The sequence below is a fragment of the Telopea speciosissima genome, chromosome 8, assembly GCF_018873765.1.
Source record: "Telopea speciosissima isolate NSW1024214 ecotype Mountain lineage chromosome 8, Tspe_v1, whole genome shotgun sequence".
Lineage (NCBI taxonomy): Eukaryota > Viridiplantae > Streptophyta > Magnoliopsida > Proteales > Proteaceae > Telopea > Telopea speciosissima.
Genome location: NC_057923.1, coordinates 22740315 through 22761270, shown reverse-complemented (window position 1 = coordinate 22761270; position 20956 = coordinate 22740315). Strand labels below are relative to the sequence as shown.

The following is a 20956-nucleotide window of genomic DNA, read 5'->3' as shown; positions in this document are numbered from 1 at the left end:
CTCTCTCTTTCTTTTATGAAATTTCTGTGTCTTGCGTGTTGCGACTCGCCTCTGTCTCTCTCTCTCTCTCTCTCGACTGTATATGTACATATAGTTGAGCACATAACCCTCGTCTTCTCAACTCAGCCACTCTCGAATCTCGATCTCTCTTCCTCTACTGATTTGAATCTCACTGTTCGCCATGGATGAAGAATACGATGTTATAGTGCTCGGAACTGGGCTCAAAGAATGCATCCTCAGTGGTCTTCTCTCTGTTGGTGGCCTCAAGGTTTTCTCTTTTCTTGCATATTCATTCTGTTCTTGTCGAATTTTCAGTTCTGTTGTCTTTTTATCATTCAATGCGATTCTTCTAAGTTTATCAAGAAATGGGTATGCGGATTTGCTTCGAAATTGGTCCTGATCTCTTTGGTCCAATGAAAATTTCTCCTTTTTTAGCTTAGGATTGTGTTTGTTTCTTCCCCTCTATGTTCAATTAAGTTTAGAGTACTACAGATAAGCCCTGAATGTTGCTTGTATAAGTCACTTACCCAACTTTCCCCACTTCCGTGAGAAATGGCGAGGCTTCTGATTTGATCAGACAGGTCAATCGACTAATAGTTTGCAGGAATAGGTCTTTTATCATTTGCCATTTTTTTTGGGTTCTCTTTCGATTTTTGTTGACTTCGCCGCTCATTGGTCCGAGTCAATTGGTAAGTGGGACAGTGGGGCAGTGATACAAAATTGAGAGAGAGAGAGAGTCTTTCAATATCTTTGGATAAGTAGAAGCACATGTGGCCTTAGTAGTTGGTATGTAGATGCAACGGAATTGAGATATGGCTAATTGTGTTTATCTTCATATATTGTCTGTAATTGGGATGATACATTTTTTCTATTTTTATTTATATATTCCGAAAATGAAGCAAATTATGTTTTTACATTTTTCTTAATAAGAATGTGAGAACTTTCTATACCTTTTATATATGAAAAATTAGGGTGTCTAAAGTAAAAGAAGCTTTAAGGAGGATGAAAGTAGGCAAGGCACAAAGCCTAGATTAGGTTCCAATAGAAATTTGGAAGAACTTAGGAATCTATAGGTAATCTTGGGTAACCAAGCTATTTAATAAGATAATGAGCACAAGGAAATGACAGATGAATGGAGGAGAAGCATCGTGATCTCGATTTACAAAAATAGAAGGTGATATTCAAAGCTGTAATAACTATAGAGGCATAAAACTAACTAGTCATACTATGAAATTATGGGAGAGGGTTATTGAAACCCACCTGAGACAAGAAACTGCTATTACGGAAAACTAATTTGGTTTTATGCCAGGAAGATCCATGATAGAAGCTATTTAATTGGGATACTTATGGAAAGATTTAGAGATTGTAAGAAGGATCTTCATATGGTTTAATTGACCTAGAAAAAGATTATGACAGAGTCCTAGAGAGTTAATCTAGCAAGTACTACAGAATAAAATTATTTCAAGTACACATATGAACATAATTAAAGATATATATGATGGTGCGGTGACAAGTGTAAGAACTGTGGGGGGTCAAGGTAGTGATTTTCCAATTAAAATTCGGTTACGTCAAGGATCACCTTTAAGTCCTTATTTGTTTGCGTTTATCATGGATGATTTAACCAGAGACATTCAAGATGAGGTTCCTTGGTGTATGCTTTTTGCTAATGACATTGTTTTGTGGATGAGACAAAAACATGGATTAACGTCAAATTGGAGTTATGGAGATCAACATTGGAATAAAAAGGTTTTAAGATAAGTAGAACGAAGGCGGAGTATATAGTGTGTAACTTTGGTTGCTCTAGGATGTATAATGAGGTGGTGAAAATTGATAAGAGGGAGATTCTGCAAAGTGATAATTTTAGGTATCTGGGCTCAAACATAAATAAAGAATCACAGAGAATTAAAATATGATGGATGAAGTGGAGAGGTGTGTTTGGAGTGTTGTGTGGTCGGCATATTCCAATAAAACAAGCAAAATTTTATAGGACAATCATACCACTGGCTATGATATATGGTGCGGAATGTTGGGCAGTTAAGAAGCATCATATAGATAAACTCACTTTAGCGGAGTTAAGGATGTTGAGATGGATGAGTGGCAAAACTAGGAAGGATAAAGTAAGGAATGATCATATCAGAGCTGGTTTGGGAGTAGTCCCGATACATGATAAGCAACGAGAAAGTCGTTCAAGGTGGCATGACCTTATTCAACGGAGGCCTTTGGATGCCCCAGTATGGAGGAGTGATTTGATTCAGATTGAAGGAACTAAAAGAGCCAGGGGCAGACATAAAATGACCTTAGTGGAATTGGTAAGGAAAGACACGCATAATCTTAGGCCTTGTATCAAGTGTGACATCAAATAGAGCTGATTGGAGGAAAAGGATCCATGTAGCCGACCATTTAATTTGGATAAGGCTGAGTTGTTGTTGTTTTAGCAAGTTGACATGAATCTGTTAAGTTTATTTTTATAATTAACAATTAAGGAATTTTAATTCTTTTTATATTATTCCAATCAATGGAGTTGAACTCTACTTGTTTTTGCCTTTTCTTTTTCTTCTTGTTTCTCATAGGCAAAGCAACAATGAATTAATGTTTAATTAATATATTCTATTTGCATCTGTATTTGTGTACATCAGAATTTTTTTTTGGGTCATTTGCCTTCTTAATTTTGTCATTTTTATCTGCCAGGTCCTGCACATGGATAGGAATGACTATTATGGAGGGGAGTCTACTTCACTCAACCTCATTCAGGTTCTAATTTTGTTGTAATGGAAGCCTCCGACTGGGTTCTTCAAATTGTTAAAAGTTTAGAGTTTTGACAGTTTTTACTATTTTGCGATTCATGCATTTTTAGCTCTGGAAAAGGTTTAGAGGAAATGATAAGCCTCCTGCACATTTGGGCTCTAGCAGGGATTACAATGTGGACATGATCCCAAAGGTATATTTTGTTTTGGATTTTCTTTTATTTGATTAAGCTATGATGCTTGAATCCTACATATTCTGTTTCTTGTTTCATCTTTCTTTTTTACTAAATGCTGCTTTTTTTTTTTGACAAGTTCATGATGGCAAATGGTAGTCTGGTTCGCGTCCTTATTCACACTGACGTTACAAAATATCTGTACTTTAAGGCTGTAGATGGTAGCTATGTCTTCAATAAAGGGAAGGTATATCTTCTAAGCACTCCTTAACTTTTAGTTAACTTTCAATAGCTGAATAAATAGTTGTCAATGCTTTCTTCTGGATCTCATCTGGCCTGAACTCACTATTGCTTCTTATCACTGCAATAGATTCACAAGGTTCCTGCAACTGACGTGGAGGCCCTTAAGTCTCCTCTGATGGGTATACTTGAAAAGCGCCGTGCTCGCAAATTCATCATTTATGTTCAAGACTATGAAGAAAATGACCCCAAAACACACAAGGGAATGGACCTTACGAGAGTGACAGCAAGAGAACTTATTGCGTACGCTCTTAATCTTGGTTTTCCGACCTCTATTTGTTTATGTTTCATCATCATCATCGTCATTACCTTATGTTATTATTATTTTTGTTGTTTTTTTATTATTATTTAATTATTATGATGAAGATGTTTCCGGAGGCCTAGGGACGCTCCAGTTAGGATTAGTGATTTGATTCCGATTGAAGGAGCTAAAAGAGCGAGGGGCAGGCCTAAATTGACCATAGGAGAAGTTGTGAGGAAGACCATGCATAGTCTAGGTCTTGTATTAAGTATGACCTCGGATAGAACCTATTGGAGGGCAAGGATCCATGTAGCAGACCCTATTTAGCTGAGATTAGGGCTGCAACAAGGTCGGGTTGGGCCGGGCTTTGTAGTACCCTAGCCCAACCCTAAGTCCCCTTAGCTGGGCCCAGGCCCGACCCGACCCTAACTCAGGGCCAGAAAAATCCAACCCTGACCCGCCCTCAGGGTCGGGCCGGGCCGACCCTGATTGGCCCTGATCATGGGGAGGGGAAAAGAAATGCATGGGCTGGGAAGAACATTATTAATTTTACATAAAATAACAATATAATAAATTATATTATAACACTTATTATCTTCATATATAGTATATTATATAAAAAAATGTGGGTGAAATTTAAAGTTTATAATGTATAAATTATATCAACATATATTTTATAGTATAACTTAAATCAAGGTCGGGCCGGGCCGGGCCAAGCTTAGCTCGAGGCCTCAACCCTAACCCGACCCGACCCTAATTCAGGGCCAGAAATTTCCAGCCCTGACCCGCCCTCAGGGCCAAATATCTCAACCCAGACCCTGTTCGGGCTCAGGGCGGGCCAGGGCGGGTTCGGGCCGACAGGGCCAAACTTGCACCCCTAGCTGAGATTCTCCTGACTTATTTAGCTGAGATTCTCCTGACTTGCTGGGCTGTGCCTCTTTCCTCTTACTTTTATCTTTCACTTTTCTTTTGTTTTACATCATTCAGTTATCATTTCCTAATTTCACTTCTCATCTCATTTCTCTTCCCTCTTTTTATATCTCTTCATTCCCTTATCTTGTCTAATCCTCAGTTTTACCTACTTTGTTTGTATGATGAAGATGTTTCCATGTCCAGAAAGGAAAGCTTCCATGTTTGCTAGTTTTGTTGCCTGGAGAGCTGATTGGTTGTTTTGACTATTGGATAGATAGGATATCATTGGATTGGCCACATGTAAAATTTAGTGGTCCATGTCAACTGTAGGGCCCACCTTCTATTGGATTCTTCACCTATTTTCAGTGATCCATTTATTTTAAGGACTGACTTCATTAACCAAATTTCCAACTTTTATTTCATAGGCTGCGTACATTATGACTCTCCCCAGACCTGGCAGTGGTGGGAGCCTCGTGCACTAGGTACGCCCTTTTTAGTGTGGCAACTCCATTTGGTTAAACCTGACACATATGCAGTAATTTATATGGACAATTTGCCCACAAAATTTGATCACCATTGAACTACCATGTGGCAGATATACCCACAAGACAATGAAAATACTACCCTACTTTTCAGTTGAGGACATGACAATTATGTGGCCCATCGAGGCAAGCTTGCTTTGATATCAAGGCTGGGTGACAATTTTCTGGCAACTGCGTGAGCCAAAATGTATTAAACTTTTCCCTTGTATTTTCAACTATTAAACAGTTTTATACCTTTTTTCAAAGCTCCATAAATCCATCTGACTAAATATAGATATTGTTGAAACCCTTTTTCTTCATTTTTCTACTCCCTATTGCAAACCCAACTTGAATATTCTCACAAAGCACCCAACAACTAGTCTTCTATGGTTCAATGGAGCATTTAATCCTTCAAGAATGGTATGTAGTGGTAGGTTTTTGCAAAGGGGGCTCTCCACTCTCTTTTCCTTTGCTTTTCTTCCCCCAAAACTCACTTTTTCATTTCTGGTTTGTGCAAGGGAGAATACAGCTAAAAATAGCTCCAAAAAAAAACAAGAAAAAAAAGAAGCTTAAGTAGGGTTTCAAAACGCGGGTTGAACGAGAGCCCTGGATTTGGAATCTTTTCCGTCAGGCCTTCCATTGCTTTGTGCACCAATAGAAAAATGTTCATACCTCACTCGTCTGATGTCGGAATGAACTTATTCCCGCGGCATTTGATAGAAGACTTGAAGATCTACAATTTTCCTATTATAAGCTTTCTGCAGATTCCAAATGGAAGGTGACTCAAAAGGCCCATGAAGTTTCTGCATTTGTCAAAACAGCAATCTAAAAATTTTGCGCAACAGTTAATGTTCGAGTCATACCTCCCTCATATGAATTCCGATTGAATTGGATTCCAAAGCCAATGGAAAGAGGACTTGAAGGGATACAATCTTTGAGTTTTGAGCTTCAACATTATTGGCCTACAACTCCTCAAAAATTATACGAAGATGATGCCAGTGCAAAAACCAGAGTTCTGAAAATGTTTTCCCTACTCTATCTAGGCCACTTCACCTTGATCCTTTCCACTCTCTATTCACCTGAACATGCATATCCAAACATGTTGCTGTACCAAACTCATGCTGCCACATCAGCTATACACACAAGGAAGGACGAAATGCCACCACCGAGAATGACCACTCACAGGATGTTGCCAACAATGACAACTCTTCATGCCTGTTGTCACTGCTCTGATGCCACATGCCCAACGGTGACCATTTTTTTTTTTTCTTATATCATATCGGTACCTTAAATATACGATATGTATAGGCAGATACGGTACGATACTTAAAATATTGCATGTCGCCGAATCTTTTGGACTGCCAAAGGATCCACCAAGAGGCAGACTGTACCACCCCAACAATAATCATCAATTCTTGATCCATTGTGATTATTTTCTATTTCTTATCACCTCCTATTTCTTCTTTGAAGAATATAGCTAAACCAATGTTGTTCTGATTATGGTTCCTTTTTTTTCTTCCCTGCCAGCAAATATGGTCTTGATGACAACACCGTGGACTTCATTGGTCATGCATTGGCACTTCACACAGATGATCACTACCTGGACCTACCTGCACTGGAGACGGTAAAGAGAATGAAGGTAAGATGGTTCCCAAGGCACATGGTTTATTTTTAAATTTGTTATTTAAGCAAAACAAATATGAGAGCCATCTCCTTTGACGTGTCCTCCAATCTTAGAAGATGGACCTCCAACTCAAGATCTTATGATTTGATTTAGAAAGCCATCTCCTTTGACGTGTCCTCCAAGCTCATTTGTCTTCCTCATAGGCCCGATACCCCAAGGAACAGACATATTGTTGTATCCTGGGATCTTGATATTTCTCTTTTGCGGCCTCCTACCTCTTCTTTGGTAGCTTGAGGCTTGTTTCCTTTCCCCCCGTGTATTCCCTCCCCCCCTTTTCTCCCTCTGCCCCCTCCTGGGGTTGGTAATAGATTTATTTATTCACCAAAAAACATATATGAGATTTCTACCCACTTTACCATATTATTGCATGCTTTATGTTTCATTCTTTGCTAGCTCTATGCGGAGTCATTTGCACGTTTTCAAGGAGGATCACCGTACATTTATCCCTTGTATGGCTTAGGGGAGCTTCCACAGGTTGGTCTGTTCTGTTTACTATTCTGCAACCTGAAACAAATGTTTTTTTTTTTTGTGCCTATTTGACAAGTATTATTAATTTGCTTTTTCTAGGCATTTGCAAGACTTAGTGCTGTATATGGTGGAACTTACATGCTGAACAAGCCTGAGTGCAAGGTATATTCTAGTTTCCCCATGTTTGTGGCACTTCTGTATATTCTCGACCTAATTACTTGAAACTATGTCTCTATTTCATTAGATATATAAATTATTATCCTGTTCAAATGTTAGGTGGAGTTCAATGAGGAAGGAAAAGTTTTTGGTGTTACGTCAGAGGGGGAAACTGCAAGGTGCAAGAAAGTTGTTTGTGATCCTTCCTACTTGCCCAACAAGGTAAAAGTGTTTAGGTCCATACTTTATGGAAAAATAAGTGATTCTTTTGTTTTTTTTTTGTTTTTGTGTGTGTGTGTGGGGGGGGGGGGGGGAGATAATAATGAGTGTGATGCTTTGGACTAGGCTAAAAACGAAAATATCCCTGCAACCTGTATGTGAAAAAACCTCCAAATCTGGAAAATAAATAAATTTTAAGTGTTGCTGTAAAAAATGGGAAGAGTGTAGAGTTTGGACTGCAATTATTATTTACTTTTTTTCCCCTTCTCCAAATTAGAGATGGAACCTGGAAATTGGTGTGTAACATACCTCAATGATGAAGCAGGTTAGGAAGGTTGGAAGAGTTGCTAGGGCTATTTGTGTTATGAGCCACCCCATCCCAAACACAAATGATTCTACTTCAGTGCAGGTCATCCTGCCACAAAAGCAACTAGGCCGCAAATCAGATATGTGAGTTCTTTTGCAACTTTTCCCAGCAAGGATTGGATATTCATGTCCTCTTCTATAGTTGTGTTTCAGAAATATCAGTCTTGTTTTGTAATATAGCATCCTTGGACATGCACAAATTCATATGCTTGTTTGGCTGACATAGTCATGGTTATGACTTGATGTGCCTGTCACTGTACTAATTCCAGACTGTTAAGCTGTTGTTTATATACATGGAAAGACTAGAAGAGTGGTGGAGTAAGAACAGTTTGTTCTGTGTTTTCTCAAAGCTTCATGTGATTGCATGAAATAAGGAACTGAACTGAACTGAACTCAGCCTTATCCCAACTGAATGGGGTCGGCGGCTACATGGTTCCTATTTCTCCAATCAGCTCTATTCAAAGCCATACAAGATTCCAGTCCTAAGCTATACATGTCTTTCTTCACCACTTTTCCTATGGTTATTTTAGGCCTACCTCTTGCTCTTTTAGCTCATTCAATTCGAAATAATTCACTTCTCTGTATTGGAGCATCTAAGGGCCTCCGTTGCATGTCCATGCCACCTAAGACGAGTTTCTCGCAACTTATCATGAATAGGGCAACGCCCGGATTTGTTCTAATATATTCCTTCTTTATTTTCTCTTTTTCAGTTTTACCACTCATCCTCCACAACTTCCTTATTTCAGCCACATTAACTTTGTTTAAATGTGTTTTCTTTACTTCCCATATGTCATTGCTGGTTGTATAACTGTTCTATAAAATTTCCCTTTTGAGTTTTAATGGGATACCATCGATTGCACAACACTCCTGATGCACCCCTCCATTTCAGCCACTCTATTCGAATTCTTTGTATTATATCATCATCTATATCCCCTTCTTTATTCATGATTGAACCTAGGTTATCTAAAGTTATCACTTTGTGGTAACTCCCTATCATCAATTTTCACCACCCCACTCTTAGTCCTATTGTTACTAAAGTTACACATCATATACTCTGTTTTTGTTCTACTTAAAACTTTTTGATTCCAAGGTTGATCTCCATAAATCCAACTTTGCGTTTATCCTAGCATTTGTTTCATCTACCAAAATAATATCATCTACAAAAAGCATACAACAATTAGTCTGATCTTGAATGTCTCTAGCCAACTCATCCATGATTAGTACCTGCAAATACTGGCTTAGAGCTGAACCTTGGTGTAATCCAACTGTTATTGGGAATTCACTACTCTGATCCTCATAGTTCTTACGGTAGTCACTACATTATGATACATATTGTTAGGCGATATTGTGCTCTCGGTATTAGTGCCTTGCACTAATACTGAGATGAGAGAAAGGGTAGATTAGGTATTATTTTGTTATTTTATTTTTTTATGTATTTTTCCTGTTATGCCCTTAGTTATTATTATATATTGAAGGTTTGCGGGAGGCATAATCAATTCTCTCTCTCTCTCTCGATTTTCTCATTCTTTTTCTCTCATTATTTACATGGTGTTAGAGCTACTGGGATTGAAGTGTTCGTGGTGCATTGAAGCTTTGCGCCTTCTCTTGTGTTTCGGTTGAAGGGGTGCAACACCCTATGCTGTGTTTTGGGTTAACAGACTAGTTCATGTTCTAAATTCAGAACTAGCTCTCTTTTTTTATTTTTGGGTGATTGATGGAGTGAAGATTGCATTGGCACTTGAAGAACAATATCGGCAGCACCCTGTCAGGGTTTTGAGATCAATTTCTCCCCGGGTGAGTATCGATTTTTTGTTGGGCTTTTGGAATCCCCTTTTTTGAGTTTGCTGAAGATTTCAGAAGCTACTATAAAGGCAGAATTTTGTTTGGATCAACCTTCTTTTCAGATTGATTTTTGTCAGGGTTTTCTGACAAAATCAATATTAGTCCGGGTCTGCGGGAATCAACTTTTTCAGGATTTTTCACCTTCTATTGCATCTTTACTCCATCTTTTGGCTATGAATAATGTCTGACCACTCGAAGAATGTGGTGACTGAAGTTTTATCTTCATTATCAAGTCGTATTATTGAAAAGAAATTGGAGGGGATTACCTACTTTCAACAATGGAAGAATATTGTTAAGTTGGTTTTGACTGGAAGTGATCAGCATGATCATTCGTTCAAAACTAAACCTGATGATGACCCATTATGGGATACTATTGATGCAAGAATCTTGGGACAAATGCAGAATTCTATGGAGAACCAAATTGTTGATCTGGTAACTCACATTGACACTGTTAAGGAGCTGTGGGAGAACTCCTATAATGCACTCATGTACAAAACATATAGCCATCCAATATCTTCACCAAACAGAAAAAGCCACTGAAGGAGAACTCCAACTGGAGTTCATCCACACAGCAAAACAGGGAACATATATCTTCATCCTTCCCAAGGAAGTGTTTAAATACCTTTTCAAGAAGTTGGGAGTGGTTACTCTTCCCAAGCATTGAAGTAAGCGGAGGCACATATGGTAGGGAGAGCGCGATTCATTGTTATGTCCTTGCTCCCATATGGACTTGGGGGGAGTCAATTTTTATGCCCTTTGATATATATGTTGTCAAAGAGGGAGAGAGTCCATGTGTAGAAGGAAAGAGTCTCTATGTAAGGGGGAGAAAGATCATGAAGGAGATATGTGTAGCAAAGGGGAGAGAGAGAATATGTTGTGTAGAGGAGATGTGTTTTAGAAAACAAGGAGGTTTTGTGGTGTTGATGCAGATGGAGTGCATGTATGAGTGTGTTGTGTGTTTAGTGCGTTTGGAGTGTGTGTTGCCAACAATTTCAAAGGGGAGATTGTTAAGCAAAGCATTATGTGTGTTGTCATTGTTATCAACACCATCTGTTAATTAACAAACTCACCGGAGGATGGTTGGATTGCCAATGTGAAAGAGGAAGAGTGACCTGTTGTGAAGAAGAGCAAAATTGTCAGCACAGTGGAAAGTTTCGGCATCACTGACAAAGTCGGCACTATATTGTCTCTATTCGACGTCAAATGAAGTTTCGTTAATGTAGACAACAAAGTGCTCGACACACACTCAATGTCTACCAAGTGTCAAACCGCATGTGTCTCGCGTCGATCTGCATACTTGATAAACTCGACATTCAACATATTTTGTTCGATGTAAAAAGGTGTCAAGTCTACGCGTAAGAAGGGTCGTTCGACATGCATTCACCGTCAACAAAGTTGCAATTGAACGCCAAACTGAGAGCTCTTGACGTCGAGCACGGCAACTCATGGGAACTTACTCTTAAGTCAATAAGACTATTTAGAGTGAGTGGTTGGCCACACGAAAATAAGAGGGAATATACCCCATTCAAGAGAAAGAAAAAGGAGAGAGTCCAAGAGAAGAGAAACTCAGAGAAGACTACCTTCAAGGCATTCATTGAGGCCTCTTTGCATCAATTTGAGAAGGATTCTTCATGAGTATTTGAGAGAACATCAAGGGTTGTGAAGAAAGGAGGAGAAGAGCTATTCTAAAAACCCAAGGTTTGTGAAGAAGACACATGGAGGGTTCTACTTGCTCAAGAACATTGCTAGAAGACCTAAAAGTGTTAAGGAGAAGCTTGTGAGTGGGAGAAGAGAAGGAGATGCAACATTGCCTGTAGTTAATTTTCTTATTTGGATTTTCTCATATGTATGTGTCTTAGACTATAGACAAGGTGTTCGATAAAATGCTACAATCATAACCTTGAGCTTATTGTAGGCATTAGCTCATGACATTTTGATTTATATATTATTGTTATCAAGTGTGTGCTTGATAGGGGAATGGGTGCTTCGTTGTATTGGGTGTTACAAGAAGTGGGAGTTGGTGCTCCTTGTGGTGGGTGCCACAAAAACCATGTATTGTGCATTCATTATGCCCGGGCTAGATTTGGGTTGTAGCCCAAGTAGCCATTTGCACCGTGGACATATCCACCTTGGCGAACCATGTATATTCTTTTTGTGGCTTGTGCTTTGTTTTGGTTGTTGTTTTTGGTGTGGATGTGTATTTGGTTTTGCGGTTGACACAGCGACCCATTACAATTGACCGATTCAAGTCAAGGGAAGATTTTTGAGTGTCACTGATTTACCCCCTCTCAGTGGGCCTTTGAGTTAAACAATTTGGAGAAGTTTTTATGGCCTGCGGTTGTAGGTTTCATGAATTTCAGGAACCTTATCTCATGGGGCCCAGTTTGAATAGCTTGCGACTTCAAGATCTTCTCCATATCATGGGTTATCTTATGGAGTTTCTTTCCTTTTATTTTATTGTTAATTAGAGTCTAGATGTTAAATTTTATTTCAGTTTAGGACAGACTCTTTTCTCAAGTAAGATGTTTTACCTTATCTATTTTGTTGCTATTTGTAGAATTCTGTGAATACTGGCTTTAGTCAGAGTGACTACAACTATCTTTATTATAATAAAGAGAAGAACATTATGGAATGAGTACAAGGATAGAAATACCCTTATGACTATTCTACCCTTGAACCCATATTACAACACTCCCCCTCAAGTTGGTGCATACATATCAAACATGCCCAACTTGCTAACAATAGGAAAAAATAACTTACTGCTGATCCCTTTGGTAAGGATATCAGTCAGCTGTTTGCTAGACTGGATAAACGGAATACAAATTATTCCCCGTTCCAATTTCTCTTTGATGAAGTGCTGGTCAATCTCAACATGTTTGGTACGATAATGTTGGACCGGGTTGTGAGCAATGCTGATTGTTGACTTGCTATCACAGTAGAGCCGCATTGGAAGATCAACATTCATCCACAAGTTTTAAAGAAGCCCCCTGAGCCAGAGAAGTTCACAAATATCCTGTGCCATAGCTTGAAATTCAGCTTCAGTACTAGATCGAGCTACAACAGCTTGTTTTTTGCTTCTCCAAGTAGTTATGTTCCCTCTAAAAAATGTGCAATATCTGGATGTGGACTTCCTATCATCAGGACTGCCAGCCCTATTTGCATCAGTGTATGTTTTTATCCGGAGATGGTTATGTGAAGAATACAAGACTCCCTTTCCAGGAGAGGACTTGAGGTAACGGAGTATTCTGTGTGCTGCTTCCAAGTGAGAAGAATGAGGATCATGCATGTATTGACTGACAATAGTCACAACAAATGTGATGTCTGGCCGAGTATGTGAGAGGTATATCAATCGGCCAACTAGCCTCTGATAGCTACCCTTATCCACTGGGTCACCTACCTTACTCTTCAAATGTGTGTTGGGCTCAAGAGGGGTGTTTGCTGGTTTACACCCAAGGATCCCTATTTCACTCAATAGATCCAGGGTATATTTTCTTTAGGAAAGAGAGATGCCCTTAGCTGAATAGGCAACCTCAATCCCTAGAAAATATCCTAATCTCCTCAAATCTTTGACTTCAAATCCGATGCCCAAATATGTCTTTAGCTTCTGGATTTCCTGTGCACTACCCGTGATCACTATGTCATCAACATAGACAATCAAAATGGTTACTTGCTGTCCCATCCTTTTAACAAACAATGTATGGTCAGCATTGCTTTGCTTATACCCATAAGCAACCATAGCCTTATGGAATCAGCCAAACCAAGCCCTTGGTGACTGCTTCAGACCATATAGAGCCTTCTTCAACTTACACACCTTTCTCTGAGTCTCTGAAGAGGTAAAACTAGGAGGTACCTCTATGTAAACATCTTCTTCCAAATCTCCATGTAAGAATGCATTCTTCACATCAAGATGTTGGAGTTCCCATCCTCGATTCACAGCATAAGAGATGATAACCCGCACAATATTCATCTTTGCTACAGGAGCAAAGGTCTCTTGATAGTCAATTCCTTGGGTTTGAGTAAACCCTTTGGCTATCTTGCTTTGTATTTTTCCACTGAGCCACCAGCCTTATGCTTTACAACAAAGACCCATTTACAACCAACCGGTTTCTTTCCTAGTGGAGGACTTACCAAATCCCAGGTCTGATTCTTTTCAAGGGCAAGCATTTCTTCATTCATCGCATCCTTCCATTTCTGTTCGGCTATTGCTTCCTGCCAATTGTTAGGGATGGAAACAGAGGATAAAGAAGATACGAAAGCATGGAAAGCAGGAGTTAGAGAGTTGTATGACACAAAGTTGGAAATAGGATGTTGTGTACAACTCCTTCTTAGTTTCTAAATAGCAATGGGTAAATCAAGACTGGGATCAGGAGGTGGCTTACCAGAAACATGACTAGGAGCAAGACTTAGAGCAGGAACAAATGCCGATTGTGTAGGGTCGGTGGTGGTGGTCTCTTTGTACCTAGGGCCATCCAAAGGAAAATCAGTTCCCCAAGTGTAAGTCTGCACATTAGTCTTCACATTATTCTCCCCCTGCACATGTTGCTATTTCTGTTGCTCAATTTGTCCCACTTCTTGTTCTTGACTTGTAACCCCATCTTCTAGTTCAATAGAGACATCCTTTATAGTAGGTAACTCAATGTCCAGAGGAGCAATCAGTGGGACCTCTTCACCACTTAGAATCTCCCCCTACAGAGGTACCGGCTGTTTAAAGTAAGCCTCAGACTCCCAGAAGACAACATCCACAGTGACAAACAACTTTCGTGTAGGAGGATGATAGCATTTATACCCTTTCTGGGTAGCTGAGTAACCCAGAAAAACGCATCGCAGTCCTTTGGGATCAAACTTGCCGTGTACATGGTGATTCCTAGCAAACACAACACAGCCAAAGACCTTTGGAGGCACAACAAAAGTGGATTTTCCAAACAAGAAGTCCAAGGGACAACGGCCACCTAAGACTCGAGAGGGAAGCCGATTGATAAGATAGGTGGCTGTAAAGACAACATCACCCTAGAAGCGAGGAGGAAAAACCATAGTAAACATATAAGAACGAGCAACCTCCAAGAGATGTCTGTTTTGCGTTCAACCACTCCATTCTGAGCAGGAGTGTCAACATAAGAAGTCTGGTGTATGATTCCATGGCTGTCCAAATAGGAGTGAAGGCACCATCCATATACTCTTTTCCATTATCTTCACATTGGCATTGAACTGGGTCTGGACCATTTTATGGAATAGAGTGAAGACGTTACTTTTACTATGCATCAAATACACCCAAGTTGTCTGGCTAAAACAGTCAATGAAAGTGACAAACCATATAAACCCAGAAGTAGAAATACAGCGGGCAGGGCCCCACACATCAGAATGTATCAAACCAAAAGGTACATTGCTTCGATTATCAGAAATAGGAAAAATGCTTCTAGTTTGCTTGGCCAAAGTGCAAGCATCACAAGAAAAATTATGCTTATTACACCGTTTCACTTGACTAGGAAATAAATTGGATAAACTCCAATAGGAGGATGGCCCAAACGACGATGCCAATTATTCAACTCAAATAGTGTAGAATCAAAATCAGAAGATGTTGGCTGAGATGTCAAAGCTGCCTGGGAATTGCCAAGCACATACAGACCACCAACCACTTTACCACATGCAATCGTACTGTCCGTTGCCAAGTCCTGAAACAAACTATAGGTTGGAAAAAATGTTACTTTGCAGTTTAAATCCTTAGTTAGGCTACTAATGGAAAGCAAATTAGTAGTAAACTTCGGAACATGTAGCACAGATGAAAGGCTAAGAGAAGAAGTGCACTGGATAGATCCTTTCCCCGAGATAGGAGAAAGAGACCCATCAGCAACATGAACCTTGTGATGACCAGAAAGAGGAAAAAATATTTTTGGAAAAAATAGAAGAACCTATCATATGGTCGGTTGCCCCTGAGTCAATTACCTAAGAATCAAGCATGACCGAGGTGCAGTTCCCACCAAATGAAATACCTGTGGAAGAAGATGAATTTGGATTGGTAGGCAGAGACGAAGCCGAGGCAGCCATGGAAGGAGATACTGATGCCGAAGAAGATGTGTCTAATCGATTCACCATAGCTCGAAGATTTTGCAATTCAGCCACAACTTGGGAAAGAGATTGATCAGGCTATTCGTCAGTAGTTGCCTGATGAGCATGGGTGTTGCTAGGAAGATTGGAACCGCCCTTCCCACGCCCGCGAGTCTCTGCAGGGCGACCGTGAAGCTTCCAACATCGGTCTTTGGTGTGCCACTCCTTCCCACAGTGATCGCTTGTAATGGCAGGGCGATCACCAGATGTCCGATCAGTACTAGCAGACCAGAAAGAATTTCCTCAGGAAGCCTGTGAACCAGAGATAAGAGCCGATCGTTCCTGAGTAATAGGATGAACTATGGCTGTACGCCTATTGTCCTCAGCCGAGAGAATCGCATAGGCCTGCTCCAGAGATGGAAGTGGGTCTCGGTTCAAAATATTGGCACGGATCTGATCAAACTCAATATTGAGGCCGGCCAAAAAATGAAAAACACATAAGCCATCTTCCCACTTATGGAAGGCTGTGGCATCAACATCGCAGGTGGCGGTGAAGGTGCCCAGAAAGTCCAATTGCTGCCACATAGTACACATTATATTGTAATACTGAGACAGAGACAACTCCAACTGCTTGGTAGAGTGAATCTTCTGACGAAGCTCATAACATTGGGCAGGATTCCCAACCTGAGAATAGGTGTCCTTGGCTGTCTTCCAAATCTTCGCAGCCGAATCAAGAAGTAGATAACGCCCGGCAATATCTTGGTCCATGGAATTAACCAGATATGACATAACCAAGAAATTGAAGTTCATCCATCGATCCTGTGCAGAACCAGTCTCATCAGGCTTGACCTGAGTGCCTGTGATGTAGCCAAAGAGACCACGGGAACCAATCGCAAATAAGCAGGAGCGAGACCATAACAGATAATTACTGCCATTCAACTTGATGGGATTCACCGGAAACGGAATGAAGTCACGTTGCGACGAACCATCAGAACCAGATGAGGCAGAAGAGATCTCAGACTTGTCAGGCATGATGACTTGTAAAAAAAATACAGAAATAAATCCCCCAAAAAGTTTAGAACATAAGGAGGGAAGGTGAAAAACCCTCTGTGGGAGTCAACTCACCACCAAGGGTGGGTAAAAAATCTCGGCATGGAGGGAAAAAGCCTCTTGCGAGAGGAAAAAGAGAGGGCGAGAGGCCTGCAGGCTAGAGGGAGTGGCGGAAGGTGGTGGAGAGGTTGGCGGAGCCTGGCGGAGGTGGCGGTAGGTGGTGGATGGGCTGGTGGAAGGTGGAAGAGGGCCTGCTGCTTGCGGTGGTGGCTGGCCTTAGGGCAGAATCACGATGGAGAACAGAGAGAGAAAAAAAAAAAAAAAAAAAAACTTAATTCCCATATCCCCGAAATATTTTTGGCTCTAATACCATGTAGAATTCCGTGAATACTGGCTTCAGTCAGAGTGACTACAGCCATCTTTATTGATAATAAAGAGAAGAACATTCTGGAATGAGTACAAGGACAGAAATACTCTTATGACTATTCTACCTTTGAACCCATATTACAACACTATTAGGTGGTTGAGTGAAGATAGATACCTTCCAAAGCAGGAATTAAGGGTCAGTATTTTAGTCAATAAAAGACTGCCAACTCAGCCAATTAGTTTTATTTTCTTTCATTTACAGCCTTATAAATATATTGTAAAGGCTCACAAGCCCCCACAACTTGATTGAATGGATTGAATTAGTTTATTTTGTTAGTGAGGTGGTTGCCTCCTGTATTCTCTCTTGTCTCTCCCCTCTCTTCGCCTATGGTTTTCCTTTCTCTTCCCTCTTCTTTTTTTTTCCTCCATGGTTCTGAATTTTCTGATTCTTCTTCCTTGCGACTTCTCTGTTACCAGATTTGGAACTACTCTATCAGATCTTGCTCTTATTTACCATCAAATCAGAATTTTTTTTCCTTCTATCTTTGAACAAGCCCATCACTAGCAGATTATCTCTCTGATATGCATCAATGAGGCTACCTGAGACTTGAAGGATCCAGCATATTGACCTGGATCTATGTAATGCTGATATCATCCCTGCATTTTGGGTCTGCTTGTTCAATAAACATAGAAAGACTTAAAAAAGTATTCCTCAATTACCTTGGACATGATTTAGTAATTCTCAGAAATTACTTCATGGCTTCTTCAGTACACATGAATCTGTCTCTTCGTTTACCTTAAAAAAAATAAAAAAATTCTAACTGTGCAATTTAACCAGGCCAGAAATTGTAACTGCCCAATTTAACCAGGCCAGAAAATTCTAACTGCACAAACAATTATACTCATTTGGGGGTCTGGAATATGACAATTTGTCTAGATAATGGTTGTCAGACAATATGGTTCCTATCATCTGATCAGGTTCCTTTTTGCAACATTTGTAGGGAAATACTAGAATGTCTCTTCTGTATCATGGATGAATTGTATCATTTTTCCTGTAAAACAAGAAAGCTTATCATTGTTAAGCTGAGAATACAGCCAATAGAATGTCACTTTTTCATTGATGTTTCATTATGACTTTGGTTGACCAGGTACCTTTTCTGTTGTTCTTATTCACACAATGTTGCTCCTAAGGGTAAATTCATTGCATTTGTTTCTACGGAGGCAGAGACCAACAATCCGGAGACTGAACTAAAGGCAGGAGTTGACCTTCTAGGGCCTATTGATGAGATATTCTATGACGTTTATGACAGATACGAACCTGTCAATGAACCATCTCTGGACAATTGTTTTATATCAACAGTGGGTGTCTTTTGATGCATCTTGACCGTTATTTTCCATATAATTTTTCATCTTTCGTTAATGCGGACACTTTTTGACCATGGCTCCTCATGTTTTTTCTTAACAGAGTTATGATGCCACAACACACTTCGAGTCTACTGTTATGAATGTACTCAACATGTATACCATGATCACTGGGAAGGTAAGTAATATGTAGCCATTTAATCAGAGATTTTTTATTGGTTTGACAAAATTAGTCAACACAGTTCCAAATTATAAGTATGGTCAAATTTATAGTTAATTTCTCCTCCTCAACACCCCCAACCCCTAAAGTATAAGTAACTTCTGTTTCATTTATGAGTTAAAATGACTATTCCACCCCCTGCCGCCCCCCCGCTCCAAAAAAAAGAAAAAAAGAAAAGAGGATGAGCAAAATGTTCTTTCCTAGGCCTCATAGAAAGAGCTTCTGTGCATTTCACCTAGTGTCATATAGAAAGATGGTGTGGTACTTCCGACTGGTTGATAGATAGGTCACAAACCTAGATTGGCCACCAGTCAAATTTTAGAACCTAATTCAACTATATAACCACCCCTTGTATTTTTCCCTGTTACTTTCAGTCATCTATTGTTTTCAACCATTCTCTGAAAATTTGGTTTCTTTTTAAATGGATTTTCAAAGCCTTGTATGGCACGTGGTCAACTTTGTTAAAACTTCACATGTGAGCAATACTGCCACAGACCTTGGGCCACCTCTCCACCCAATCAAGCCAAGCTGCCCAAACCGATGATCGAGAACCCAAGCCTAGTCAGCTTAGATAAGGTTGAAGCACTGCTAATCATATTTGCTTCGTGAGCAGGTTCTGGACCTCGGTGTGGATTTAAGTGCTGCAAGTGCCGCTGAAGAATGAGAAAATCGTCATTCAGCAGAATGTTTGGTATCTTCAGTTGGCTTTTGTGATGTTTTACAAGGTCATGCTGTTGGTGAAAATGAACAAGACTGAAGTGGGTTAAATCTACTGTTAAGTTGATTTTTCGAGCACCGATAATATCAGACTTGATCATATGGCTTTATGCATGTAATGGTGATGTGTATATCATGAGCATTTGTCATGGTAGGATCCTAAAATTTGGTGGGTATGGGTAACATTGAGATGTTGTAACATATATAACTTATTTGGCAATAAAATTTGTTTCAAAAGGGCATTTTCTAATTTCTGTTTCTTGTGTGTAGTGCGTTCTATTCTAGGTTGCCTCAATGGTATATATAGGATGCAAGAATATTTGGACAATGTTGGAAACTGGAGTACAGAACAATGAAAGAAATCGCCGGGGCTGAAACCTGATGTCCTGAACATCCCATGCGGCTATACCGAACTATTTTGACTTTGGAAGCAAAGGTACCAGGATTCATGACCAATTTTTTAAAACAGAGCTTGTTAGGCTTTGACTCATTGCTCTGAGGAGATAAGTGATCAAACTCAGGGGAAGCTTGAAATTGATGGGGCCAGTTCAAGAGCGCGGTGGAAATAAACTTTAGTGAGACTAATCTCCTAAGATCATTGCATGGCCCCCAAAAAGCACGTGGGGGCATCCAACATGTGGGATTTTTCATTTCTGGGCACATGCGACACGAAACATGGCAGTCTTCCTTACATTGCTTGGTATTGGAAGAGCAAACTTCTCTAACTAGTACTGTGTACCCACACTTACTAACCCTTGTTTGGGTTTGGGTGATTGATGATGTTATAAAATTGATTGCACATCATATGCATTTTCCTTCATAAGTGTTGACCAAAAGGGGTATGTGGTCAAGTTTAGGTGTATGTTATTTCTTGTGGATTCAATAGGTCTAATAGTAATCTCATCTAATTGGCACCATTCCGTCGAAGAAGAATAAGATCGTTCCACCTTTGTTGGGTTAGGAGAGGGAATAGATTAGTCTGTCTCTTTGGAATCTGAGTCTGTCCAAATAGAAAATGAGTGTTCATGAGAACCACGCACTAGATTTTAAAGAACTAAAAAACCCAAATTCAAATTCTGGTTGGGCTAATGGCCAAGTTGGTGCCAAATTAGATCAGGCCCACTACATCCCAAACTAGTATGGACCATAGCCACCAGTGTCTATGTGATGGTCCATCTAACAATCCAAATATGGTCTTGGAAGAGGATGTTATCATGATTAGCCCACAATCGTCAATTGAGTCAACTGAGTCCTGTATGTTGAGGGAAAACATTAAATAGTTAGAACATGCCCTGAAGAATGCCAAAGGAGTAGAAAACTAGATGATTGACTCTGTAGGTTAATATTCTTCCTTGAGGCCAGATTGCCTAATTGGTTTAACTGGAAATACGAAAATTTTGATGGGACTAGAGACCCATGAGCACATCTTAGGACGTACATTGGTCAAATGGGAATTAGGAAATTCATGAACCAACAAATGGGCCAAGCTTTTCAAATGACTCTTACCAGGCCAGCCTAGGATGGCTCATGTTCTTAGATTCCTCACAAACCGTATGTGGGAAGACATGGTGAA

At 40.0% G+C, this 20956-nt stretch overlaps 1 protein-coding gene across 1 annotated transcript; it reads left to right on the top strand.

Moving 5' to 3' along the window:
* The first annotated feature begins 120 nt into the window (after positions 1-120).
* LOC122672667 (guanosine nucleotide diphosphate dissociation inhibitor 2-like) lies at positions 121-19534 on the top strand. The gene is made up of 13 exons (XM_043870138.1): positions 121-268; positions 2689-2751; positions 2855-2938; positions 3057-3164; positions 3288-3460; positions 6419-6530; positions 6969-7049; positions 7143-7205; positions 7320-7421; positions 7744-7868; positions 18233-18443; positions 18550-18624; positions 19280-19534. The coding sequence occupies exons 1-13, from the start codon at positions 182-184 to the stop codon at positions 19328-19330; spliced, it is 1335 nt and encodes a 444-aa protein (XP_043726073.1). The 5' UTR covers positions 121-181; the 3' UTR covers positions 19331-19534.
* Positions 19535-20956: the final 1422 nt, after the last annotated feature.